Genomic DNA, 27908 nt, shown 5'->3' with positions numbered 1-27908 from the left:
GGTCATGTTTGGCCAGGTTGTCTGAGTGCTTATACACATTGGGCTGGACTTACGCGTTTATGGTCGGTTTTCCTTGGTCAGCTTGCTGTGGTAACCTTATGAATTCACTGCTCTGCAGGCAAATGGGTTTGCAGTGCCTCTGCTGCAGCTATTGCACATTGGATTTGTGTTAGCAAGAATTCCTTAGGGGGATTCCTTCCAAGTTCATCTGCGCTGGAGATTGATCTCTCCTTTAGCCTGTGGCTTTGTGTCTTGTGGGCAGGTGCTCTGCCTTTTTGGACCCATCCCTTTTCTTAGGATGGGGGGCTTATTCTCCTTCTTATGGAGGTCCTTTTTCTAGGTATTCTCTTGGATTCAGAAAGTTGGAACTGAGAGTTAACCTTTCAGAGAGGGGTGTTTTTCTCTGGGTTGTTACGTTCTTTCTGGAGTCTTGCTGGCTCTGTGTCGAGACTATAGTGGGTCTTTTGTTAGATTCATTTGGGTCTACGGCCTTGTCTGTTTCTAAGGAGTTGGGTTGACACCTGTGCTCTGTTGGGATGGCTGTGGCCATTCTTCCGCTCTTTTTGAGCTGGTGTTGTGGTTCTTCTGTTCCCCTGTTTCAGACCTGCCGATGCTTGTGGCCCGGTTGGGAGTGGGTTCTGAGATGTGTTGTCATCTTCAGGATCTAGGTTGGCATAGTAGCTAGCTCCCTGGGCTTGCAAGCAGAAGGTCTAGGGTTACCATACACCGAGTTCTGGGTGTAACCTCTCTCTCTTAGGGGTGCAGTGGGCCTCGTTGAAGTTATGCGCTTCCCCTATTGGAGCCCTGTGTGTAGGTCTGGCGGCTTCGATTGCCTAGAGTATGCCCTCTGTCTAGGAGTTTTCGTTTGCAATCTGTTCTCTTGCTGGCCGCTTTTTACTTCTCAACTTCTCAGCAAGTATTCTTCTGTGCCATCCTGATGATGGCTGCATGTTCTTGACTCAGGGTTTTTTGTCCGGGTCTGTTACACGTTCTTTTTTGTCTGAATATTTTAGTATTCTTACTTCTGACGATGTGAGGACTCCGTCTTCATTTCGTCTTTCAGTGCTTTGCACAATGTTGAGAGAAGGGCTTCTCTGTTTAGATGCCCGGTCCTAATCCTCTGGTTTCTGCTTGGTCTGGGCATAGCCTCCCCTTGTCTGTCAGGATCCATTTGGATCTTTGTAAGCTGGGCTCACTATTGGCGTTTTCCTTTTATGGATTTTGCGGTGACCTTTCGGTTTCCCCTTGGTTCTTCCTTGCACTATCCCTTGAGGAGTTTAGGCTGGTGTTCCCTTCTTTAGTGTGGGGTGAGCGGTGGGGGACCGACTGTTGGGCGACTGTGTCTCCTGGAGGACTGTTGGCTCAGTTGAGTCCGATTTTGCGGTCTCTAGCTAGGCTTCTGGACTATCTGCTGGTCAGTGTCCTTGGGTCCTTTCCTTTTTAAATTTTTCTCGGCTTTGGACGAAGCAGGCTTTTTGTTGGGTAGTGGTTTCAGGCTTGGTGCTCTCAGAATGGGCCGCCTATTGTACCCTCCCGTTTTGGCATTCAGTGTCCTCTTTAGCTTGGGTATGGTTTTCCCAAAAGTAATGAATGTGGCTGTGGGCTCTTTCCCACGGAAGAAAGTGAAATTATCAGGTAAGCATAATTTATGTTTTTTTTGGCTATGTGATTTCTGATCATTTTCTCCAACTTCATGTATTTTCTTAAAGGGGCAGTATCCACCAATTTTCATATAACTGCATGTAATACACACTACTATCAAGAATAAGATGCACAGATACTGATATAAAAATCCAGTATAAAACTGTTTAAAAACTTACTTAGAAGCTCTCAGTTTAGCTCTGTTGAAAAGGTAGTTGGAAAGCCCACTGCAAGTGGGAAATAAGACACACACCCCCCCCCCCCCTTCTTTTGCATATGAAAAGACCCTTTACACTAGTGATTTTCATCCTTTTTTTTGCCATGGCACTTTCTTTTTTCATTAAAAAAATCCTGCGGCACACCACCATCCCAAAATTTTACAGAATCACACATTGTAGCCTAATACAGCATATACAGTGTATATACAGTATATATATATATATATATATATATATATATATATATATATATATATATATATATATATATATATATATATACATACAATTTAGTAATTTCAATTCAATTAAGCTTTATTAGCATGATGGTCACAACAACTGTATTGCCAAAGCTAGAGACACAATAATAACAATCAAAAGTTCCACGTATTTAGGCTGTTAGGTGGGTTCCAGTGATAAAAAAAAATTCTTAGGTAATATGCAGTAGTTCCATGCAAGTAAAAATTCTGCTTGTTAGGGCAGTAAGTAGTGCACAAGTATTGAGTCCAAAAGCAGATCCTACTGGTAAAGTCCCTAAGGCTTGGGGGCACCAGTATAAGAGTTTCACAATTAGTGTAAGATAAGCATAAATATGGGGCCCACAAAAGAGCATCAGGGCTTGGCAATCAGACAATGATGAGAGTAAACTGAAAAATTACAAAAGTTAAGGTAGGAAGGCAAATGGCATAAATTGCATATGATGGTAAACAGAAAGGTGTCACCCAGTTAAAGCAGATGTCTTCTTCTCTATGCTGGAACGATATAATTAATATCCAGGGCAATTCTCCCTGAGCTTGAGAATCTGTCGGAGTGTGTAGGCCGCAATTGATCAAAAGACCTCCGCAGACACAGAAAGAAAATGGCGGCCGTTCAAGTCGGACTCCGGTAAGTAACATGTACCTCCTGGCCACAGTTACCCCGTTCGGAAGCTTGGGAACAAGTGAATGTAGGCTCCTAGGCCTCAGAGTAGGCTGCGGTGATATATGAGCTGTCGACCCCCAGCACTAACAGGCCTCCACAACAGGGGGGGGGGAAGGTCTGCAGCTGTTTGTTTGACCTCCGGAGCGGAGCCCCGACCCTCCGGAGTGTCGTATATCTTTTTATTAGATCTCTCAGTAGTCCTGGTGGCTATCGTAGCAGATAGCAGATGCCTTCAAATACATGCGCCGCCACCCAAATGTGCACTGGCTTGACGGGTCTTCTCTTGCTTAGATCTCCTTGATAGGAACTTTTGTAATGCAGCTGAGGCGAGTGAAATCTCCGGAGCTGAGCCCTGACCCTCCGGAGAACTGTGTGGGAGTTTAGAGAGTCCCTGCGTGTCCGGATGAGTGCGTAGGGCAGCAGCAGCTACCGGCTTCTCTTCCACACACCTGACGATCTCTCACGGCACACTAGTGTGCCACGGCACAGTGGTTGAAAAACACTGGTCTAGAGTGTTAAAGCGACACTAAGGGGTCGATTTTTCAAGCTGGGGCAGGCAGGCGCGCACATACGTGCCCCGGTCCGCGGGAGCTCACCTCTGGCGAGCTAAATTCCGCTGACGGAATTCAGCATTGCACACAAGCGCAATTTTGCGCTCGCGTGCAGTCCTACCCACACACCGCCAATTACGTGCGGGCAAGAGCTGTCAATCTCCCCTATCGGACGAAATAAGGGAGATTGAAATTCGCCAAACTAAGAGGTGGCGAAAGGTTAGGAAAGCAGCGGTCTGGTGACTGCTGCTTGTTAAATACGGAATGCAGGTTCTCTTGTGAGAACCTGCAGTCGTAAGGGGTGTAAAGCCTGCCGAAGACTTTCATAAATCGACCCCCATGTTTAATACACCTCCCTCTTATCAAGGGTTCTGCCATTTTGGAACATAGGTTCCACTGCAGGTATCTGAAGAAGAGATACTGCACACACATCAGCACAGGAATTTAGTAAAAACTAGATGTCAACATGGTGGCACCCATAACTAAAAGGTGTAGAAAAATCTCTGTACTATGATTATAAAATGTATTTAGTGTATACTGTCCCTTTTAATAAATGTGCTTTAATCTATACTGGTGGGTTATAAATACAATTCCATATACATCCACTATATAAGCCGTATAAATAGGACCCTTAGTTAGGTACAGTTTAAAAGGAGCTAAATGTACTATTAGCTGCATAACACATTCTTACTCTGTATAGAAAAGCACATTCATTTAATCTAAATTACAGTTACTACTTTAACCTTAAAAATAAATTACTAATACATTCCTAATGAAACCCTACAATGTGTCCTTAAACACCTTTAGACATATTATATTATTGCTATTACTGCACTTACATACTAATGTTTTAAGAAATCTGCAACTTAATATAAGAAATGATGGGCTTGTATTCCCCCGATGATAACTGAGCTCATTTAGCTTTGCAGACAGACATGTGATGACTTAACCCCTAGCTAACAGATGATGATTACCCATCCTCTGGAGACAGCAGAGCTTGCTGTGTAACTTTTTATCTTAACTCATTCAGTTCTGTAGCAGTATCAGTTTTATACTGCACTAGCTAACTGCCAAAGGGTCCTGCAAGGGCATATGTCATGTGATGCAGTTTTGTAGCGGTATCTTTATTCATTGTTTAAAGTGGGAAGTACCAGTAGCACCATGCTGTGCAGGGAATGGTCTTACTTAGTATATTGCTGTGGAATGTGTTAGGACTCTTATTTTCTAAGGAATTATTTTTTAAAAAAAATCCTTTATTCCAACAGTCATTTATATTGGCTAATGGTTTTAAAGACCAAGAATTTGTACCAATGTCATATATTAGCTGAACTGAATAGTAGCCAGACAGCTATAAGATTAAGATCTGGAGCCTACAGTTCTGGCTGGGTATTTAAGAGGAGCATAAGTACAGCCTGAATGAATATCCAGCAGACAAAGCCTTTTTCCCATAGGAGTTTTAACTACATTTCAGATTGAACTGCTAGGATTGAAATGTATAGCTATGTGCTGGGACTTATGCAAGGAAGGGGTTAGAACTTTAGATGACTGCATGACACAGTGCGGAATTGTGTCTGTGGCCAGTTCTCATTATGTATATTCTCGGCATGCTTTCTGCTTGGCTCTCCTTACTGACAGATTGAGAGCCTTTGGCCTAGCTTGGAGCTGAGCTCGGCTTATGAGGTGTTTTTTTCTTTCCTGCACACCGTATCATAAGACTCGTATGGCATCTGTGGTTAGCTGGCTTTAATAGGGACATATATCTCATGTTTTGAGTTGACATTTAAATTCAGATTAAATGATGGAATAGATAATAAAAATATAGAATGACAGATATAAAAACATAAATCACTATAGTAACCATGTAAATCTTCCCCTGCATTGTCACATTTACTTTTATTGTATGTCTAGGGCTTAGATACAAACATGAAAATGAATTGTCTCTTGTACCAGAAGTGGGCACTCCCTGCAGGTTTGATACCGTCTACTCATGACTGTCCTTATTTGTTTTTTTAAGTTTAAAAGACAGTGTTGTGTGATTTTTATCCCCTATAATATGTTCCGCATGATGCATTTTACATGCTAAGGGCCAGATTACAAGTGGCGTGCAAACATTTGTGTGCAAGCGATATTAGGTTTTCACGATCGTTTGCGCGCAGGTTAAATTGCGCACATATTACAAGTTGAAAGTAAACATGAGCATTTGAGCGCAATTGAAGTTGACGCTCGTCGGGTTAGCGCGTCCTCAGAGCTGTGGTTAACTGTTAACAAAAAAGTCTCACAAAACGCATCAAAAAATACATTACAAAGTATAGTTACACTCATAATAACCCTATCTAATAAAAATTATTTTTAAAAAAATAGCACAAAAAAGTTATAAGGTCTCAAAGAAATGAGGTCACAAGTGTTAGAAAAAAAAGGCAGGCAACATAAAGTCTTGTATTAACATAATGTATAAGTATGTATAAAGTATGTATTTCTAAACGTATATATATATATATATATATATATATATATCAATATGTACATTTGTATTTGTGTGTGTGTGTGTGTAAATATATATATATATATATGTGTGTGTATATATTTACAGATATATATACACATATAAACACATAAATACATTTGTATACATGTATAGACATATATATTTATAACTTCGTTGGAGCACTTTACAGTTAATTAGATTAAAACATGTAAAATCATATTTCTTTCCTAAGATATGGTGAGTCCACGGTTTGAGTAATTACTGTTGGGAATATCACTCCTGGCCAGCAGGAGGAGGCAAAGAGCACCACAGTTAAACGGCTAAGTATCACTCCCTTACCCACAACCCTCAGTCATTCTCTTTGTCTTTGGTGCATAGAGGAGGTGAAGATTAGGTGTCTGAAGAAAATGTTTGATTTCATCTACAAGCAAGTTTTGGGGTATAGCCGTATTCCACGTTATTCCTTGCAGTCGGGTAGTGGTGGCTTTGAAGCAGTTAGGAACTTCTAAAGAAGTACATACTGCGTTTTCCTAACAATTGCTGCCCTAGTTTAGAAAGCCAGAGTTGGCTACTCTGTTCTTTCTTTTTCAAAGGTCTCTGTGAGGAACTGTGTCCTCTCATACCTTGTAACTGTCTACATGCCGGACAGCGGAGCAGGTAAGTGCTTTTTTCTTCCAGTTGGGGAGACCATGCACTGCACAAATTTAAAAACATTGCTTTTTTATTGTGACATAGATAATCCTGTTGTATGGGTTACACTGGGATATGAAGCAGGTACTGTAGCATGTGTGAGACTAACATTTAAACTCTTTTAGAAAGAAAGGGTAAAATGTTTTTCTTAGGCTTTATTTTCTGACACATATTTACTTGGCAAAAGAATACAAGTTTAAACTGAAAGTAGGGCTGAATTTTCTATTTCAGCAGCTTATTCATTTCCCCTTTGCTTTAAAATAAAACGATTCAACATTTTAAACTGTCAGGTTTGAAAAAATGGTTATTTCTAATACTCAGTGTACCAGGAAGTAGTGCCTCTTTGTGTTGCAGCAGTAATTTGAGCTTGGCAGTTGCGGTCACATGACTGGCTTTACTTCATAACGTTTCTGAGGATAAAGTTGTTTTTCTCCATTTCTGGGTGATCCGGTCTTAATTGGTAGCGGTAAGGCAAGAGTCCATGAGACGTATGGGATATACAATCTTACCAGGAGGGGCAAAGTTTCCCAATCCTCAAAATGCCTATAAATACACCCCTCACCACACCCACAATTCAGCTTTACAAACTTTGCCTCCTATGGAGGTGGTGAAGTAAGTTTGTGCTAAGATTTCTACGTTGGTATGCGCTTCTCAGCTTTTTTGAAGCCCGATTTTTCTCAGAGTACAGTGAATGTCAGAGGGATGTGAAGGGAGTATCACCTATTGAATACAATGGTTTTCCTAACGGGGATCTATTTCATAGGTTCTCTGTAATCGGTCGTAGAGATTCATCTCCTACCTCCCTTTTCAGATCGCCGATATACTCTTATATACCATTACCTCTACTGATTCTCGTTTCAGTACTGGTTTAGCTATCTGCTATATGTGGATGAGTGTCTTTTGATAAGTATGTTTCATTTACTTAAGACACTCTCAGCTATGGTTTGGCACTTTATTTAAAGTTCTAAATATATGTATTGTACTTATATTTGCCATGATTCAGGTTTCAGTATATTAACTTTTTTTGCAGACTGTTAGTTTCATATCTGGGGAATGCATTTTTTTAGAAAGAAAGAAAAAATTCTTACCTGGGGTTTACTCTTTTTCAAATGGACTCTTTTTTAAATTGCGGGCTGTATTAGGCTCGCGAGGGCGCAAAATGCCAAAATTTATTGCGTCATTCTTGGCACGAGATTTTTTGGCGCGAAAGTTAAGTTTGTGGCGCAAATTCGTCATTTCCGGCGTCTTAGTTGACACCGAGTCCTTCACAAGGTTGGGTCATCTATGACGCTAATGTTCCGTTTCCGGACGTCTTTGGCGCCAAAAAATATTTTTCTGTTTGTGTGCGTCATATTTGGCGCCAAATATTTTCATTATTTAAGACCCCATTCCTTTTGCCTCTGGCCTTTTTTTCTATGTCAGAGGGCTATGCTGTTTGCATTTATTTCCCCCGTTCCTGAAACTGTCATATAAGGAAATTGATGATTTTGCTTTATATGTTGTTTTTTTCTCTTACATTTGCAAGATGTCTCAAACTGTTCCTGTATCAGAAAACACTGTTGGAATCCTGCTGACTGATATCAGTCCTACCAAAGCTAAGTTCATTTATTGTAATGTTCTGGAGATTATATCTTTAGCTGTGGTTTGTAATAAGTTATCATGATAAACTTTTACATGCAGAGAATATGTCCATCAGTAATAATGCATTGTCTGTTGCTATTCTTTTAACATCTAATGTACAAGATATACCTGTGAATTTATAAGAATATTTTTTTGATTCTATTCAGAAGGCTTTGTCTGCCATCCCGCCTTCTAATAAAATGTAAAGGTCTTTTTTAAACTTCTCATATAGTTGATGAATTTTCAAATGACCGACAACATACTGAATTATCCTTCTCTGAAGATCCTTCATCAGATATTGACACTAACAAATCTACTCATTTATTTTTAATGGAGTACATTCGTTCTTTGTTGAAGAAGTGTTGATTATATTGGATATTGAGGAGACTAGTCCTCTTGATTTTTAAGCTAGTAAACATTTCAATTCTGTTTATAAACCTCCTGTAGTTACTTCAGAGGTTTTTTTACAGTTCCTAATGCTATTTCTGATATAATTTCTAAGGAATGGAATAGGCTTGGTACTTCTTTTATTCCTTCTTTAAGGTTTTAAAATTGTATCCTTTGCCAGCAGTTAGATTTGAGTTTTGGGAAAAGATCCCCAAAGTTAATGGGCTATCTCTACTCTTGCTAAACGTTCTACTATTCCTATGGAGAATAGTATTTATTTTAAAGATCCTTTAGATGGGAAACTTGTATCTTATCTAAAGAAAATTAATTTATTTTCAAGTCCTTTTCTTAGGCCTGCAATTTCTTTGGCTGATGTTGCAGCTGCTTCAACTTTTTGGTTGGAAACTTTAGCGCAACAAGTATCGGATTATGATTTGTCTAGCATTGTTAACTTGATTCAACATGCTAATAATTTCATTTGTGATGCCATTTTTTTGATATTATCAAATTGATGTTAAAATCTATGTCTTTAGCTATTTTAGCTAGAAGAGCTTTGTGGCTTAAATCTTGGAATGCTGATTTGATTTCTAAGTCCAGATTTCTATTTTCTTTCCTTCCAAGGTAATAAATTATTTGGTTTACAGTTGGATTCAATACTTTCAACTGTGACTGTGGGGAAGGGAGTTTTTTGCCTCAAGATTAAGTTCTAAGGGTACATCTTAAGCTTCTAACCGTTTTTAATAAGGAACAGAAACCTAATTCTTCCCCAAGGAATATGTTTCCAATTGGAAGCCTTCTTCAAATTGGAATAATTTCAAGCCATTTAAGAGATCAAAGCCAGACTCCAAGTCCGCATGATAGTGCGGCCCTTATTCCAGTTTAGCTGGTAGGGGGCAGATTAAGATTTTTCTAAGTTGTTTGGATCAATTCGGTCCAAAATCCTTAGATTCAGATTATTGTTTCTCAGGGGTACAGAATAGGATTCAGAGTAAGACCGCTTGTGAGAATTTTTTTCCTCTCACGCATTCCAGTAATCCCAGTAAAGGCTCAGACTTTCCTGAAGTGTGTTTCAGACCTGGAGTTACCTTGGGTATTCATGCCAGTTCCGTTTCAGGAACAGGGTCTGGGGTTTTATTCAAAACTATTCATTGTCCCAAAGAAAGAAAATTCATTCAGACCAGTTTTGGATCTAAAAAATTTTTTAAGAAATGGTGACTATAAGGTCTATTCTGCCTTTTGTTCAACAAGGGCATTATATGCCCACAATAGTCTTACAGGTTGCATATCTTCATATTCTGTTTCATTCAGATTATTTTCATTTTCTGAGATTCTCTTTTTTAGACAAGCTTTACCAATTTGTTGCTCTTCCTTTCTGGTCTAGCGACAGCTCTAGGAATCTTTTCAAAGGTTCTCTGTGTTTCCTTATTTGGACGATATCTTGGTACTTGCTCAGTCTTTTCATTCTGCAAAATTTCATACGATCCAACTTCTGTCCTTCAAAGATATGGTTGGAGGATCATTTTACCAAAAAAAAGTTCCTTGATTCCTACAAGGGTCACCTTTTTTTAGGTTTCCGGATAGATTGTGTCAATGTCTCTGTCTCTAACAGACAAGAGACAATTTAAATTGGGTTCAGCTTGTCGGAAACTTCAGTCTCTATTATTTCCTTCAGTAGTTATATGCATGGAAGTTTTAGGTCTCATGTCTGCAGCATCGGTCTCGATCCCTTTGCTTGTTTTCATATGAGACCTCTCCAGCTTTGTATGCTGAATTAATGGTGCGGGGATTATTCTAGGATATCACAATTAATATCCTTGAATCCCAATATTCAACTATCTTTGACTTGGTGGTTAGATCACCATTGTATAGTTCTACGGTTTTCTTTGGTTCATCCAACCTGGACTGTGATCACAACAGTTGTGAGTCTTTTCAGGTTGGGGAGCTGTTTGGGGATCTCTGTCAGCACAAGGGGTTTGGAAATCTCAAGAGGCGAGATTACCAATAAATATTTGGAACTCTGTGCAATTTTCAGGGCTCTCCAGGCTTGGCCTCTGTTGAAGAGAAGACCATTCAATTGCTTTCAATACAGACAATATCACAGCTGTGGCATATGTCAATCATCGGGGTGGGACTCACAGTCCCCTAGCTATGAAAGAAGTATCTCTAATACTTTTTTGGGCGGAATACAGCTCTTGTCTAGTTTCTGTGGTACATTTCCCAGGTGTAGACAATTGGGAAGCAGATTTTTTCAACCGTCAGATTTTACATTCAGGGGAGTGGTCTCTCCTTCCAGATTTGTTTTCTCAGATTGTTCAGTGGTGGGGTCTTTCAGAAATAGTTCTGATGGCTTCTCATCTAAACAAGGAAACTTTCCAAGTACCTGTCCAGGTCCAGGGATCTTCAGGCGGTGTGTTTCAGACCTGGAGTTATCTGGGGTATTCATGCCAGTTCCGTTTCAGGAAGAGGGTCTGGGATTTTATTCAAAACTATTCATTGTCCTAAAGAAAGAAAATTAATTCAGACCAGTTTTAGATATAATTTTTTTTTTATTTTCATGTAAGAGTACCATCTTTCAGAATGGTGACTATAAGGTCTATTCTGTCTTTTGTTCAACAAGGGCATTATATGCCCACAATAGTCTTACAGGTTGCATATCTTCATATTCTGTTTCATTCAGATTATTTTCATTTTCTGAGATTCTCTTTTTTTAGACAAGCTTTACAAATTTGTTGCTCTTCCTTTCTGGTCTAGCGACCGCTCTAGGAATCTTTTCAAAGGTTCTCGGTGTTTCCTTATTTGGACGATATCCTGGTACTTGCTCAGTCTTTGGTACAGGCTCGTAAATCTATTTTTAGAAAGATTTATTATCGAGTTTGGAAGATTCATTTGCATGGTGTTCTTCTCATATGTTCACTTGGTATTCTTTCAGAATTCCTAGATTTTTACAGTTTCTTCAGGATGGTTTAAATAAGGTTTTGTCTGCAAGTTCCTTGAAGGGACAAATCTCTGCTCTTTCTGTCTCATTTTCACAGAAAGATTGATAAGCTTTCTGATATTCACTGTTTTTTGCAGGCTTTGTTTTGTATCAAGGCTTTTCTGATATTTTGTTTTTAATATACATGCCATTTCACACCTGGTCAGCAGGGGTCAGTGTTAGTACATTGCTGTGTTAGACTAGTTATGCAAAATGCATCAAGGGTTAATTGGTTAGCCTATTTAAACAGGTGTGTCCTAGGTATGTTTCATCACATGACTAAGGGGTATTGACCCTGAAACGTTGTGGTTATTTTTTATCTGATCCTGTGTCAATAAAACTTTGGACTATATGAGAAGTTTTCCTTCCTCTTTATTATTCCGTATTGTTTTTGAGTGTGGCAGTCACTCTGAAGGATCACTCTCACCTTTTTGAGGACTTGTGCCCTGTGCTGGATTCTACTTTAATTACTATTTTTGTATCAAGTCTGTCATTAATTCAGTCTCCCCTCCTTGGAGTCTTATTTTGGTTTTGAAGGCTTTACAGCCTCCTCCATTTGAGCCTATGCTCTCTTTGGACATTAAAATACTTTTTTGGAAAGTGTTGTTCCTTTTGGCCATCTCTTCTGCTAGAAGAGTTTCTGAATTATCTGCTCTTTCTTGTGAATCTCCTTTTCTGATTTTTTCGTCAGGATAAGGCGGTTTTGCGGACTTCATTTAAATTCTTACCTAAGGTTGTGAATTCTAACAACATTTTTAGAGAAATTGTTGTCCCTTCCTTGTGTCCTAATTCTAAGAATTGTTTGGAGAAATCCTTACATTCTTTGGATATGCTAAGAGTTTTGAAATATTATGTTGAAGTTACTAAAGATTTCAGGAAGACTTCTAGTCTTTTATCTTTTCTGGTTCTAGAAAATATCAGAAGGCTTCTGCTTTTTCCTTGGCTTCGTGGTTAAGCTTTTGATTCATTCAGCTTATTTGGGGTCGGGTCAAGCCCTGCCTCAGAGAATTACAGCTCATTCTACTTGATTAGTCTCCACTTCATGGGCTTTTAAGAATGAAGCTTCAGTTGTTCAGATTTGCAAAGCAGTAACCTGTTCTTCTTTGCATACATTTACTAGATTCTACCGTTTTGATGTATCCACTTCTTCAGAAGCAGTTTTCTTCTACAAGATACGACGAGTCCACGGATTTCATCCTTACTTGTGGGATATTAACCTCCTGCTAACAGGAAGTGGCAAAGAGCACCACAGCAGAGATGTATATATAGCTCCTCCCTTCCCTCCACCACCAGTCATTCTCTTTGCCTGTGTTATTAATAGGAAGAGGTAAAGTGAGGTGTTTTAGATTCTTTAATCAAGAAGTTTTTCATTTTAAATGGTACTGGTGTGTACTATTTTCCTAAGGGAGATATGGAAGAAGATTTCTGCCCTGAGGTTAATGATCTTAGCAGATGTAACTAAGATCCATGTTGGTTCCCACAGAGCTTCTGAAGGTAGTGCAAGAGAAATATTCAGTGTGGAGAACAGTTTCATGCTACAAGCAGCATTGAGGTATGTTCAGTCTTTTATTTCTGAGGAGACTTGGTATATCACAACTGGCTGACATTTTTTCCCTGCAAGGGAAGGGTTAAGCAGTAGACCTGTACACAGAGGGTATTACTGAAAATCCTGTGTTTCTATATTTAATTGACATAGTACTGGGCTATCAAAAGGGACACTGGGAGAGGCAGCTTGACGTTTTTTATTTGATTTACTACAAATAATCAGTATGGCTGCAGTGTTACTGTAGTGTTTTAATGGGAACCACATGGCTTTCTTCCCATGCGGTTATACAGACTGATATGTACGACGTCCATGATGGGCGGGGCCTATTTTTGCGCGCTCAGACGCACAGTTTACTCTGACTGAGAAGGCAGCAGGCATTAGCTCCAGTTGGGCCTCAACTTGTGTTCTGTTCACCAGATCGTTGTCGAGTCATTTTGCAGTACCCTGGGGGCAGGTAGGCGCCACAGCAGAGCTGTGGCGAGGTGCAGGGGTCATTTTTTCATATAAAATATATTTTTTGCTATAAAATGTCTTTTAGAGGTTAAATTCACCCTTTGCTCTTAGGGTGCAATATTTTTTGGCCAAATTAAATAAGTATATTTAATTGTATTGCGTTATTTAACGTTTTAGGCAGTTTAGGAAAACATTTGCTTTTTTATTTCTTAAAGGCGCAGTACACATTTTTCGAAAAATTGTTGAAATCAATAAATAAAGTATTTAATGACTATTGTGGTTATTGCTAGTCTGTTCAACATGTCTGACATTCAGGAAACTAATTGCTCTATGTGTTTAGAAGCCATTGTGGAACCCCCTCTTACTTTGTGTACCTCTTGTACTGAAAGGGCCTTACAATGTAAAAAGCATATTTTAGGTAAAGAAAGTCTGCCTAAGGATGATTCTCAGTCTGAAGAGAATCAGGATATGCCATCCAATTCTCCCCAAGTGTCACAACCTTTAACGCCCACACAAGCGACGCCAAGTACCTCTAGTGCGTCTAATTCTTTTACTCTGCAGGATATGGCTGCAGTTATGTCAACTACCCTTACAGAGGTATTATCTAAATTACCAGTGTTACAGGGTAAACGCAGTAGGTCAGGTATTAATGTGAATACTGAATCCTCTGATGCTTTATTGGCTATTTACGACGTACCCTCACAGGGCTCTGAGTTGGGGGTCAGGGAATTGTTGTCTGAGGTAGAACTTTCAGACTCAGGAAATATGTTACCTTAGACAGATTCGGACGTCATGTCCTTTAAATTTAACCTTGAACACCTCCGCCATTCGGGACTCTTGGCAGTCGGTCCCTAAGGTGGAGGGAGCTATATCTACCCTGGCTAAGCGTACAACTATACCTTTTGAGGACAGTTGTGCTTTCAAAGACCCTATGGATAAGAAGTTAGAGGGTCTTCTAAAGAAATGATTTATTCATCAGGGTTTTCTTTTACAACCTACAGCTTGCATTGTTCCAGTTACTACTGCAGCAGCTTTTTGGTTTGATGCTCTAGAAGAGTCTCTGAAGGTTGAGACCCCGTTAGAGGACATTTTGGATAGAATTAATGCTCTCAAGCTAGCTAATTCTTTTATTACAGATGCCGGTTTTCAAATTGTTAAATTAGCGGCGAAAAATGCAGGATTTGCCATTTTAGCGAGAAGGGCGTTATGGCTCAAATCGTGGTCTGCTGATGTGTCATCAAAATCTAAGCTTTTAGCTATTCCTTTCAAGGGTAAGACCCTATTCGGGCCTGAATTGAAGGAAATCATTTCTGACATTACTGGAGGTGAAGGCCACGCCCTACCTCAGGATAAGTCTGTTAAGATGAGGGGTAAACAAAATAATTTTTGTTCCTTTCGAAATTTTAAAGGAGTACCCTCTGCTTCCTCTTCCTCCACAAAGCAGGAAGGGAATTTTGCTCAATCCAAGTCCGTCTGGAGACCCAACCAGGCTTGGAATAAAGGTAAACAATCCATGAAGCCCGCTGCTGCTACAAAGACAGCATGAAGGGGCGGCCCCTGATCCGGGACCGGATCTAGTAGGGGGCAGACTTTCTTTGCCCAGGCTTGGGCAAGAGATGTTCAGGACCCCTGGGCATTGGAAATCGTGACCCACAGGTATCAACTGGAATTCAAGGATTTTCTCCCAAGAGGGAGATTTCATCTTTCACAAGTTTCTGTAGACCAGATAAAGAGAGACATTCTTACACTGTGTAAAAGACCTCTCTACCATGGGAGTAATTTGTCCCGTTCCAAAACTGCAACAGGGGCAGGGGTTTTACTCAAATCTTTTCATGGTTCCCAAAAAAGAGGGAACTTTCAGACCTATTTTAGATCTCAAGTGTCTAAACAAGTTTCTCAGAGTCCCATCGTTCAAGATGGAGACTATACGAACAATTTTACCAACAATCCAGGAGGGTCAATATATGACTACCGTGGACTTGAAGGATGCATACCTTCATATCCCTATTCACAAGGATAATCATCAGTTCCTAGGTTTGCCTTCCTGGACAAACATTTTCAGTTTGTGGCTCTTACCTTCGGGTTGGCCACAGCACCCAGGATCTTCACAAAGGTTCTAGGGTCCCTTCTTTCGGTTCTCAGACCGTGGGGCATAGCAGTGGCACCTTACCTGGACTATATTTTGATTCAGGCATCAACTTATCATCTGACAAAATCTCACACAGACACAGTGTTGTCCTTTCTGAGAACTCACGGTTGGAAGGTGAACATAGAAAAGAGTTCACTAGTTCCACGGACAAGGGTTCCCTTCTTGGGAACTCTGATAGACTCTGTAGACATGAAAATTTTTCTGATGGAGATCAGAAAATCAAAAATTCTAAATACTTGTCGAGCGCTTCAGTCCATTCCTCGGCCATCAGTGGCTCAGTGTATGGAGGTAATTGGGTTAATGGTAGCGGCAATGGACATCATTCCGTTTGCTTGTTTTCATCTCAGACCACTGCAGCTGTGCATGCTTGGACAGTGGAATGGGGACTCTGCTAATTTATCTCCTCAGATAAATCTGGATCAAGAGACCAGAGTCTCTCTTCTTTGGTGGTTGTCGCCGGATCATCTGTCCCAGGGGACGTGTTTCCGCAGACCCTCGTGGGTGATAGGGACAACGGGCACCAGTCTACTGGGCTGGGGTGCAGTCTGGAATTCCCTGAAGGCTCAGGTGGAGTCTTTACTTCCAATCAATATTCTGGAACTGAGAGCAATATTCAATGCGCTTCAGGCATGGCCTCAGTTGGCTTCGGCCAAATTAATCAGATTCCAGTCGGACAATATCACGACTGTGGCTTATATCAATCATCAGGGGGGAACAAGGAGCTCCTTAGCGATGATAGAAGTATCCAAGATAATCCGATGGGCGGAGGCCCATTCTTGTTACCTGTCGGCAATCTACATCCCAGGAGTAGAGAACTGGGAAGCGGATTTTCTAAGTCAACAGACTTTTCATCCGGGGGAGTGGGAACTCCATCCGGAGTTGTTTGCCTCACTGATTCTCCAATGGGGCAGGCCGGAATTGTATCTGATGGCATCTCGACAGAATGCCAAGCTTCCACGATACGGATCCAAGTCGAGAGGGATCCCCAGGCCGAACTGATAGATGCCTTGGCAGTGCCTTGGTCTTTCAGCCTAGTTTATGTGTTTCCACCATTTCCTCTCCTTCCATGCGTGATTGCACAGATCAAACATGAGAGAGCTTCAGTAATCCTGATCGCGCCTGCTTGGCCACGCAGGACTTGGTATGCAGATCTAGTGAACATGTCCTCTCTGCCACCGTGGAAACTTCCTTTGAGACAAGTCCTTCTCATTCAAGGACCTTTCCAACATCCAAATCTAAATTCTCTGCAGCTGACTGCTTGGAGATTGAACGCTTGATTTTATCTAAGTGGGGATTCTCAGATTCGGTCATCGATACTTTGATACTGGCACGTAAGCCTGTCACTAGAAAAATCTACCATAAGATATGGCGTAAATATCTGTATTGGTGTGAATCCAAGGGCTACTCATGGAGTAAAGTTAGGATTCCCAGGATTCTGTCTTTTCTCCAAGAAGGATTGGAGAAAGGGTTATCAGCAAGCTCCTTAAAGGGACAGATTTCTGCTTTGTCAATTTTGCTTCACAAACATTTGGCAGATGTTCAGTCTTTTTTTTCAGGCTCTAACCAGAATTAAGCCTGTATTTAGACCAATTACTCCTCCCTGGAGTTTGAATTTAGTTCTTAGAGTTCTTCAAGGGGTTGTTTTTGAAACCATGCATTCCATAGATATTAAATTGCTATCTTGGAAAGTTTTGTTTTTGGTTGCTATTTCTTCTGCTCGTAGAGTTTCTGAGCTTTCAGCCTTACAATGTGATTCGCCTTATCTTATATTTCATTCTGATAAGGTGGTTTTGCATACCAAACCTGGATTTCTTCCTAAGGTTGTTTCAAATAAGAATATTAATCAGGAAATTGTTGTTCCTTCCTTGTGTCCTAATCCTTCTTCTAAGATGGAGCGTCTGTTACATAACCTGGACGTGGTCCGTGCCTTGAAGTTTTACTTACAGGCGACTAAGGATTTCCGTCAATCATCTTCATTATTCATTGTTTGTTCTGGAAAGCGTAGGGGTCAGAAAGCTACGGCTACCTCTTTCTTTTTGGCTGAGGAGTATCATCCGCCTGGCATATGAGACTGCTGGACAGCAGCCTCCTGAAAGAATTACGGCTCATTCTACTAGGGCTGTGGATTCCACATGGGCCTTTAAAAAACGATGCTTCTGTTGAACAGATTTGTAAGGCTGCGACTTGGTCGTCTTTTCATACTTTTTACAAATTTTACAAATTTGATACTTTTGCTTCTTCTGAGGCTGTTTTTGGGAGAAAGGTTCTTCAAGCAGTGGTGCCTTCCGTTTAGGTCTCTGTCTTGTCCCTCCCGTTTCATCCGTGTCCTGTAGCTTTGGTATTGTATCCCACAAGTAAGGATGAAATCCGTGGACTTGTCGTATCTTGTAGAAGAAAAGGAAATTTATGCTTACCTGATAAATTGATTTCTTCTACGATACGACGAGTCCACGGCCCTCCCTGTCATTTTAAGACAGATTATATTTTATTTTTACAACTTCAGTCACCTCTGCACCTTTAGCTTTTCCTTTCCCTTCCTAAACCTTTGGTTGAATGACCGGGGGTGGAGGGAAGGGAGGAGCTATATATACAGCTCTGCTGTGGTGCTCTTTGCCACTTCCTGTTAGCAGAAGGTTAATATCCCACAAGTAAGGATGAAATCCGTGGACCCGTCATATCGTAGAATAAATCAATTTATCAGGTAAGCATAAATTTCCTTTTTTCTAGCTCTGCTGGAATTTTAAAATTTCTGTTAGCCCTTGAGTGTTTTGACAGATATGTTGTATCCTTGATGACAGACAGGACCTGTTTTGGGTACTAGTCAAGTCTGCTCCTCTCCTTTACAAATATGAGGCAGTTGTTTTCTAGCTTCCGGTCCAGGATCCTCGGGCTCACATTTACTATAGTACAGGCTGGACCTGTTTTAAGCTTTATCTTGGGCACTTGAAGAACTGGCTGTGGCTCAACACACAAGCACACAGTTTAGTAAGCACAGAGCAAGGTTCAAATCCCCACACAGCCCTTTAGGTATCTAATGGATCTAGGCGTCCTAGAGGCCGGAGCTAGACTTATTTTTTGGACTGTTTTCTCTTCTCTTAATTTTGCCTTTGGCATAGAGAGGGAGGTTTTCAGGTGACTTTTGGAGTCATGGTTCCAACACCTATTGCACTGTGGGAATAATTATTTCAACTGTTGGGGTATGGTCCAATAAGGAGGGGGGAATCCCGTCCTAATTGGGTTCTATGTCTGTTAAGCGGAGCTTATTAGGCTCCTGTTTGTCTGAGAATGTAAAGTTCTTTCTTCCTTTGTTCAGGAAGAAGGATGTCTTTCCTATTTCATCCTTTGAAGCGAATCCAGTTCTTAGAAACCGTATCTCCTAGCGAACCTCGTTCTGATCCTAGGTTTTCTCGTAGAATATGGGGTTTAATGTGGCAGTACCCTGCTCCAGAATTTTCAGTAGCTCCAGGGTCTTAGCGCCTGTTTTTTTTACCATCGGCTGTTAATAGACTTTTAGGGTTTTTCTCTTGTCTTTTTGATCCTCAGAGTTGGATCTAGACTTGAGTGTCTGGTGTCAACACCAGTTTGGTTTCCGGGATGCTGTTTTGTCTTCAGACAGGAAGTTTTTTTCCTGAGATCTTGCAATATGCCCCCTGTCCCCCTTCTGGTCTTCGTTGGCCCAGGGGTGGGGGTAATATGGTAATATGGTCAGCCGAGGCTGAGTCTTCGACATGACTTTATGCTTCGACATGACTAAGGACTTTCATCAGTCTTCTGCTTTGGTTGTTTCTTTTTCTGAAAAGCGCAAGGGTCAGAAAGCTACGACTACTTCTTTCTCTTTGGCTTAGGAGTATTATTCGTTTGGCCTATGAGACTGCTGGACAGCAAACTCCTGAGAGAATCACTCCTTATTCCACGAGGGCTGTTTCTTCTTCCTGGGCATTTAAAAATGAAGCTTCTGTGGAACAGATTGGCAAGGCTGCAACTTGGTCCTCTTTGCATACTTTTTCTAAGTTTTATAAATTTGATACTTTGCTGAGGCTTCTTTTGGGAAAAGGGTTCTTCAGGCAGTGGTGCCTTCTGTTTAGGTCTACCTGTCTTGTCCATCCCTTATCATCTGTGTCCTATAGCTTGGGTATTGATTCCCACTAGTAATTAATGATTCCGTGGACTCACCATATCTTAGGAAAGAAAACATAATTTATGCTTACCTGATAAATTTATTTATTTCCGGATATGGTGAGTCCACTGCCCACCCTTTATTTAAGACAGTTATTTTTTCTAAAACCTCAGGCACCTCTAAACTTTTGTGTTATCTTCTTTTTCCATTTTTCCTTCGGCCGAATGACTGGGGATTATGGGTAAGGAAAGTAAGGTAAGCATAAATTATGTTTTTGTATAGCAAATTTAAGTGGTAACGTAATTGCTGAGTATGGATTAGATTACAGATTCATAGCAGTGCATTTTTTTATTTCAAATTGCTTGGTTAATTTTTCAAATTGCTTGGTTAATTTTATTGTGTCTTTCTGATAATTTTATTAATGACCAGTATTCCTTGTGCTAGCGAAGGCACAAAAAACAATTTTTTTATTATCATTTATTCCTTAACTACTGCCCCATCGTCCTTTTAACCCCTAAATGGTCAATTTGGCTTTTGTCCCAAACAGTCAGCTGCTCTAACCAAGGTTACTAACGATCTTCTGTATGTATCTTATTTGACCTCTCAGCTCCCTTCAACACAGTTGACCACCCCCTCCTCCTACAGACTCTCAGCTCTCTTGGTCTCTGTGACAGTACTTTCTCTTAGATTCACTCATCTCTCTAAAAGGTAATTTTCTTCCTAATGGGAAAGAGTCCACAGCCGCATTAATTACTTTTGGGAAATAAGAACTTGGCCACCAGGAGGAGGCAAAGACACCCTAGCCAAAGGCTTAAATACTCCTAACACTTCCCTCATCCCCCAGTCATTCTTTGCCTTTCGTCCCAGGAGGTTGGCAGAGAAGTGTCAGAATTTGTTTTGTCTCTTATGGAGGGTACTACTCTTCGTAATGGGACAGGAGTTTTAAGTAGCCCTATAAGCTTCTCACTGAGGGCCTGAGTGAAAGTTAGAGTCCGGAGATGCTGGGAGAGCTCTCCTCTGCGACACCATCCTGACTCATATTAACAGCTCCTACAGAAATCGGCATTGACGAGTTTCACAGACTGCTTTCTTCTCTCAAGTCCATGTCAGGAGCGATGCTACGACCTGTCACACATGAAGGGCTGTGTTCCTGTTCCACGGCGTAGATTCTGGTAAGATCGTTTCATTTTTTATTATGTAATGTTAACACAGAAGACAGGGTCACAGTGTGGCGCCTTTTTATCTTTATAGACTCAAGGGTTAATATCTCCTTAGGGGGATTATTGAACAGGGGGAAATAATAATCTTTATGCTGCTTTATGTGTGAGATGTTATGGGCTCTTAGGCTGTTATGGAATATACAGGTTTCACTTTCACTTTGAGAGCCATGCAGCTTACAAGCTTGGCGTGCTTTCTCTCATAGCAGGGACGGTCCTGCATTGTGCACTATGTAATCATTCCCTCCTTTGTGACTATCAGAGAGAGAACTGTCTGGGTCATAGGAGGTGGTGAGTGCCCCAGCCATTGGGGTATAGAGGTGCCGTTATTTTATTAAAAAAAAAAAAATAGGATGTTTTATTTCTCTAGTTCTCCGGTTATTGCACTAGTGATGGAGTATTCGGTTTCATTAGAGGGCACTCCCTCTATTCCTAAAGAGCAATTCCTGTTTATATGGGGAGAAGGTCCTACTTGTCAGACCCTAGAGCTCCTCCCCATGTAGTGGAGGGTTGGGGGGCTTGCGCCCTCTTGCTGTTGAGTTGGACGGTTTGGCCTTTTTTATCTTTTGAGGCCCTGGGAATTGTCCTTCTGGACTTAGTTCTCAGCAGCTAGTAGTTCAGCTGCCTTGCAGCGAATGCGTTGCAGAATGTGACCAGCTACAGCTATTGAACATTGACTGTGTACTGGCTAGCTGTTTTTTATGAGACCTTTTGGTCTTCCTCTGTTGTCTCCATGTGAGTTAGGTTTCGTATTTGCTGCAGCTATTGCATATTGGATGTGTGTTTGCAAGCTAATTCCTTAGGGGTATTCCTTCTAAGTTCATCTGCGTTGGAGACTAATCTCTCCTTTAGCCTTTGGCATTGTGTCTTGGCAGGTGCTCTGCCTTTTTGTCCCCATCCCTTTTCTTAGGGTGGGGGGCTTATTCTCCTCCTTATGGAGGTGTGGTCCTTTTTCTAGGGATTCTCTTGGATTCAGGAGGTTAGAACTGAGCGTTAACCTTTCAGAGGAGTGTTTTTCTCTGGGTTGTTACATTCAATCTAGAGTCTTGCTGGCTCTGTGTCGAGACTATGGTGGGCCTTTTGTTATATTCCTTTGGGTCTATGGCCTTGTCTATTTCTAAGGAGTCGGGTTGGCACCCATGCTCTGTTTGGATGGCTGTGGCCATTCTTCCACTCGTTTTTGAGCTGATGTTGGGGTTCTCCTGTTTCAGACCTGCCAATGCTTGGGCTGACCCAGCTGGGAGTGGGTTCTTAAATGCGTTGTCATCTTCAGGATCTAGGTTGGCATAGTAGCTAGCTCCCTGGGCTTTCAAGCAGAAGGTCCAGGTATATCTTAGTTGTATTCTTCTGGCACCTTTTCACCCTGATATTTCTTCTACTGTTCCTCGGCAGAATGACTGGGGGATGAGGAAGTGGGAGGAGTATTTAAGCCTGGGGTGTCTTTGCCTCCTCCTGGTGGCCAGGTTCTTATGGAAAATTATGATAGTTGCTCTTAAAAGAGTAACTGCCAAATATACCCTAGGTACTGGTGTGAACTATTAAAGGCAAAAAAGCACTAGAAACTGTGGTTTTACCTCAGAAAAAAAAAAAACCACCTGTAACTAAAAAGATAGTTATTAGAACATGGGGATATATAATTAGTTTTCAGTGCGACTGGAGTAGCTCTGGATCAGATAAACTCAGTCTAAATCTTGCCTAGTAATACGATATCTACGTGAAACTATGTTATAACTGTAAGTTACTAGAAGCGTAATAATTTCCTTGAATGGTATAAAAGACAAATATCTGATTTGAGTAAATAATATAAAGAATTTTATTCAGAGTAACTCTATATAGAAATAAGCATACATTCATTAAGACAATTAAGAAAAGGAGCGGATATATAAAAGATATTACTATCCTGTTTGAACCGGATCCGGTGTTAAAAAAATGTATTAAAAAACTGTAATAAATATATTTATTCTAAAAATAATTGGTTTAGAATGATACTGCGTTCCTAGAAATATATATGTTGTATATTCTAACTTAATGTATATTACATATAGATCTTGGAGGCTTCTGGACTATGTTCTGGTCCCTGGTGACTTTCCTTTTTACAGTTTTCTCAGCTTCAGACGAAGCAGGGTTTTTGTTGGGTTGTGGTTTCAGGCTTGGTGCTCTCAGAATGGGCCGCCTATTGTACCCTCCCGTTTTGACATTCAGTGTCCTCTTTAGCTTGGGTATGGTTTTCCCAAAAGTAATGAATGCGGCTGTGGAAAAGAGTCCACATCCCCCTGACCGTTTTTTTATGTGGGACGTCTTAGTTGTATTCTTCTGGCACCTTTTCACCCTGATATTTCTTCTACTGTTCCTCGGCAGAATGACTGGGGGATGAGGAAGTGGGAGGAGTATTTAAGCCTGGGGTGTCTTTGCCTCCTCCTGGTGGCCAGGTTCTTATTTCCCAAAAGTAATGAATGCGGCTGTAGACTCTTTCCCATGGAAGAAAATTAAATTATGAGGTAAGCATAATTTATGTTTTTCTGTGCTGGCAACTCCTCTTCAATGCCTCTGTCGGTTGGAGTACCTCAAGGCTGTGTCCTGGGTCCCCTTCTCTTCTCCATTTATACTTCTTCACTGGACAAACTTATCAACAGATATGGCTTCAAATATTACCTATATGCTGATGAAACTCAGATCTACCTCTCCACCCCTGCTCTCTCTTCCTCCTTTCTCATATCCCCGACTGCTTATCTGGCCTTTCTTCTTGGATGGCCTCTCACCACATAAAAATTAACATATCCAAGACTGAGCTCCTTCAAATCCCCCCCACCCCTCGAGCTCTACTCCACTTTCTGACTTTTCAATCACTGTCAACGACATCACTATCTCCCCATCCGCTGCCTCTTTGTTACAATTGGCTCCAATCTGTCCAGTCCCCTAGCACCAATCGCTCTCTTCATCATGCCACAACCTACCCAATATTTCCACAATTCACCCGTTTCTGAGCGCGAACACTAGCCAAATAATCCAATCTCTTGTAACTTCCTGACTTGACTACTGTAATAACATTCTCACTGGCCTTCCTCTCTGCCACTTCTCCCTTCTTCAATCCATCCTATATGCCTCTGCCAGGCTAATCCACTTTTCCCGTCACTCTGTATCTGCTGCACATCTCTGTGAGTCCCTTCACTTGGCTCCTCATTCGCACAAAATGAAATTTAAAATTCTCACTCTGACCTACAAATCCCTTACTAATGCCGCTCCCCTTTACCTGTCCTCCCTAATCAATAAATATACTCCAGCCCACCCTGCAACAATGACCTGCTCTTTGCATCTTCTTTTATCACTTCTTCCCATGCTAGACTGCAAGACTTTTCTTGCACAATACCTACCCTGTGGAACTAACTTCCTCGTGCTGTCAGGCTTTCCTGCCTCCTGCCTTATTTTAAATGCTCCCTATAGACATTGTTCAGAGAAGCCTACCACCCAACTCGGTAACAAATGAATTCCAGTTACCTAAGAATTGCCCTCATCTAACTCTGTATTAACATCATTATCACTTATGCAGTCCTCATCTCCTGTTTCTCACCCTTCAAGATTTTAAGTTCCCACAGGAATAGGTCCTTCAATTCTTCCTGTATTTTTTTGCCAAATTGTGTCTTACAGTTATTGCATCATTGTTTTACTTATATTAATTGTACCCATGGACAGTGCTGCAGAAAATGTTGGAGCTTTATAAAGTATAATAATAATAATTGTGTTGATCAAAATGTTTCAGAAGTTTTTTTAATATTTCAGTCTACTGTGTTCTTCTTTTAGTACAACCAGCTCTACAGCGAGTAGCTGTGACACAGAATTTTCCAAAGAGGACGAGCAGAGGTTGAAGGATTACATCCAGCAGCTAAAGAACGACCGTGCTGCAGTCAAGCTTACCATGTTGGAACTGGAGAGCATCCATATTGATCCTCTGAGTTATGATGTTAAACCACGGGGAGACAGCCAGAGACTGGACCTGGAGAATGCAGTCCTGATGCAGGAGCTTATGGCAATGAAGGTGGGAATGATGTTATATGCATTTTTCTAATGTAAGTGCTAACCCAAACTAATGAACTCACCCATACTTCATAACCACATAAGTGGTTGTATTAAAATAAATCTAGCCTTTTATTTTATATTATATATATATATATATATATATATATATATATATATATATATATATATATATATATATATATATATATAAATAAACTTCAAACTTGATTACATATAAATTATTTATTCATCAAAATATTTCATCAAAGAGGCAAGGTCGACGTTTATACAAAAATTAAAAGCAAACAAAAAATAATGTAAATTTATTACTAACACCTTCAAACTCATCACCCGCGTGAATGTTATTTTTGTTTACAAAGGGTTAATCCCAATGAGGCACACGCCGATATAACCATTTTAAAACAGTGATTTTCTCTCAATCACAGCACAAATATTTACACAGACCATATGTTATAAATGCATATAGTATCAACAAAGTTTATATCAAAATAGCAAAAGGTTTACACATCTAGCTTCAAATGGATTATATTACATTGAATGCGGTATCTTATACAATATAATTTACATAGGCATACCTTTAAACATTAGAGTTCACAAACTCGGCGTCTCAACCGCCATTGGAAAAACAATGTTAAGTGCAAAGCAGTCTGTTAAATCGGCCGCTTAATTCTAATTGGCTATAGCGTCATATGACGTTTCAAAGGAGGTGTGTCAAGGTCGCGTCTAATGTTTACAATGTGGCAAACTAATAGGCAATCCTAGTAGTATCAGTGTAGGGACCGGGGAATATCAAATGGCTATTAGAGAATATTGGTGGTTATTAGTACACAGTTTAGTGCTGTGTGTCCCATAACAAGTATTTAATTGCTATACATAGTGACTTTTAAATGCATCTCGCAATCCATATGTCATTTTAGTTATACTACAAATAGCCCTGTATCCAACAAGTTATCAATAATTTGTTGTACAAATGTTGCATGTAAACAGTAAATGAAAGAATATACATACACACCGATAGTTTTATACATCATTAGATATAGTGGGGATTTTCCTTAGTAAAACAATGAATAATCAATATAGGTATTTAGTCCCATTGGGGCCAGTGTGCCCAATCTATGTATCCACTGTGTTTATCTTTTAAGTAATTCCTCATCCCTGTTGCCTCCTCTTTTAAGTGGGGGGATCCTGTCAATCACCATGGCACGTAATATAGCCACTGTATGATCCATGTCCATAAAATGCCTGGCTACTGGCTGGTCACTTTTTATCTTTTAAGGCTGGTCTAATAGCACTCTTATGGTTCGCAAGTCTTTCTTTAAAGGGGGTACTCGCTTAACCCATATAAAATTTCCCACATGGGCAAGTGAGAAAGTATACTTTATAATTAGATGTGCATGTAAGTCTATGTCTAATGTAGTACTTTTTGGATTTAAGAGGGTGGCTAAATGTTGTTCCAGAGAATAGTGTGTTGCGCGTTATGCAGTTTCCACACTTGTAACAACCAGGTTTCCCTTTAGGTAGCCAGGTAGCTTCCTGGCTGATATCATGCTTAACTAGCATGGTTCTCAAACTTTCTCCTTTTCTGTATACCATTCTAGGTGGTTTCATGCCCTTAAAGGGTAGTGTGGGGTCCTTAGATAGTAAGTGCCAATTATTTGTCAATACCTTTTTAATTGTGTGGCTAGCTGGAGTGTATGTAGTTACAAAATTCAAATTAGTGTCGCTTTCTTTTACTGGTTTTGTTTTATAAATCAATGTTTCTTGATTTTGATCTGTAATTTCAGCCCAAACTGTATCAATGTATTTTGCTCTATATCCCCTAGACAGTAATCTATTTCTCATTTACTATTTACGTATAACTCTCAATAGTTGAGACTTCAGGATACCCCTTTTAAGCTGTGGTAGATGATAGCTTTGATATTTCTGTCCGTCGGTTTGGAATAGTTTAGTGCATAATGTGCTTTGAGTACCTTGTGTATGTTTGTAAATGCAGAGATCCATCTCTCCATCTTAAACTGTACATTTGATTGATTCAAATTTAGTTGGGTACACCACTGCTTAAAGGGACACTGTACCCAATTTTTTTCTTTTGTAATTCAGAAAGAGCATGCAATTTCTTCTGTTAAGTGTGATCAGTCCACGGGTCATCATTACTTCTGGGATATTACTCCTCCCCAACAGGAAGTGCAAGAGGATTCACCCAGCAGAGCTGCATATAGCTCCTCCCCTCTACGTCACTCCCAGTCATTCTCTTGCACCCAACGACTAGATAGGATGTGTGAGAGGACTATGGTGATTATACTTAGTTTTATATCTTCAATCAAAAGTTTGTTATTTTAAAATAGCACCGGAGTGTGTTATTATCTCTCTGGCAGAGTTTGAAGAAGAATCTACCAGAGTTTTTGTTATGATTTTAGCCGGAGTAGTTAAGATCATATTGCTGTTTCTCGGCCATCTGAGGAGAGGTAAACTTTAGATCAGGGGACAGCGGGCAGATGAATCTGCACAGAGGTATGTAGCAGTTTTTATTTTCTGACAATGGAATTGATGAGAAAATCCTGCCATACCGATATAATGTCATGTATGTATACTTTACACTTCAGTATTCTGGGGAATGGTACTTCACTAGAATTACACTGTAAGAAATACATAAAGCTGTTTAATAACTAGAGATTATGTTTAACGTTTTTGCTGGAATGTAAAATCGTTTTCATTTACTGAGGTACTGAGTGAATAAATGTTTGGGCACTATTTTTCCACTTGGCAGTTGCTTAATCTGTTTTCTGACAGTTTCTGTTCTCCCTCACTGCTGTGTGTGAGGGGGAGGGGCCGTTTTTTGGCGCTTTTTCTACACATCAAATATTTCAGTCAGCAACTCATTGTATTCCCTGCATGATCCGGTTC

General features: G+C 40.4%; 1 protein-coding gene across 4 annotated transcripts in view; it reads left to right on the top strand.

Moving 5' to 3' along the window:
* MCC (MCC regulator of WNT signaling pathway) overlaps nt 1–27908 on the top strand; it is a 1086108-nt gene that overhangs the window by 970272 nt on the left and 87928 nt on the right. For all 4 annotated transcript variants that reach the window (XM_053701549.1, XM_053701547.1, XM_053701550.1 and 1 more), the window contains one exon: nt 24768–25002. In XM_053701549.1, coding sequence (XP_053557524.1) covers nt 24768–25002 — 235 coding nt within the window. The remainder of the gene's footprint in view (nt 1–24767; nt 25003–27908) is intronic.

The sequence above is a fragment of the Bombina bombina genome, chromosome 2, assembly GCF_027579735.1.
Source record: "Bombina bombina isolate aBomBom1 chromosome 2, aBomBom1.pri, whole genome shotgun sequence".
Classification (NCBI taxonomy): Eukaryota; Metazoa; Chordata; class Amphibia; order Anura; family Bombinatoridae; genus Bombina; species Bombina bombina.
This window is presented reverse-complemented; position numbering and strand designations above follow the sequence as displayed.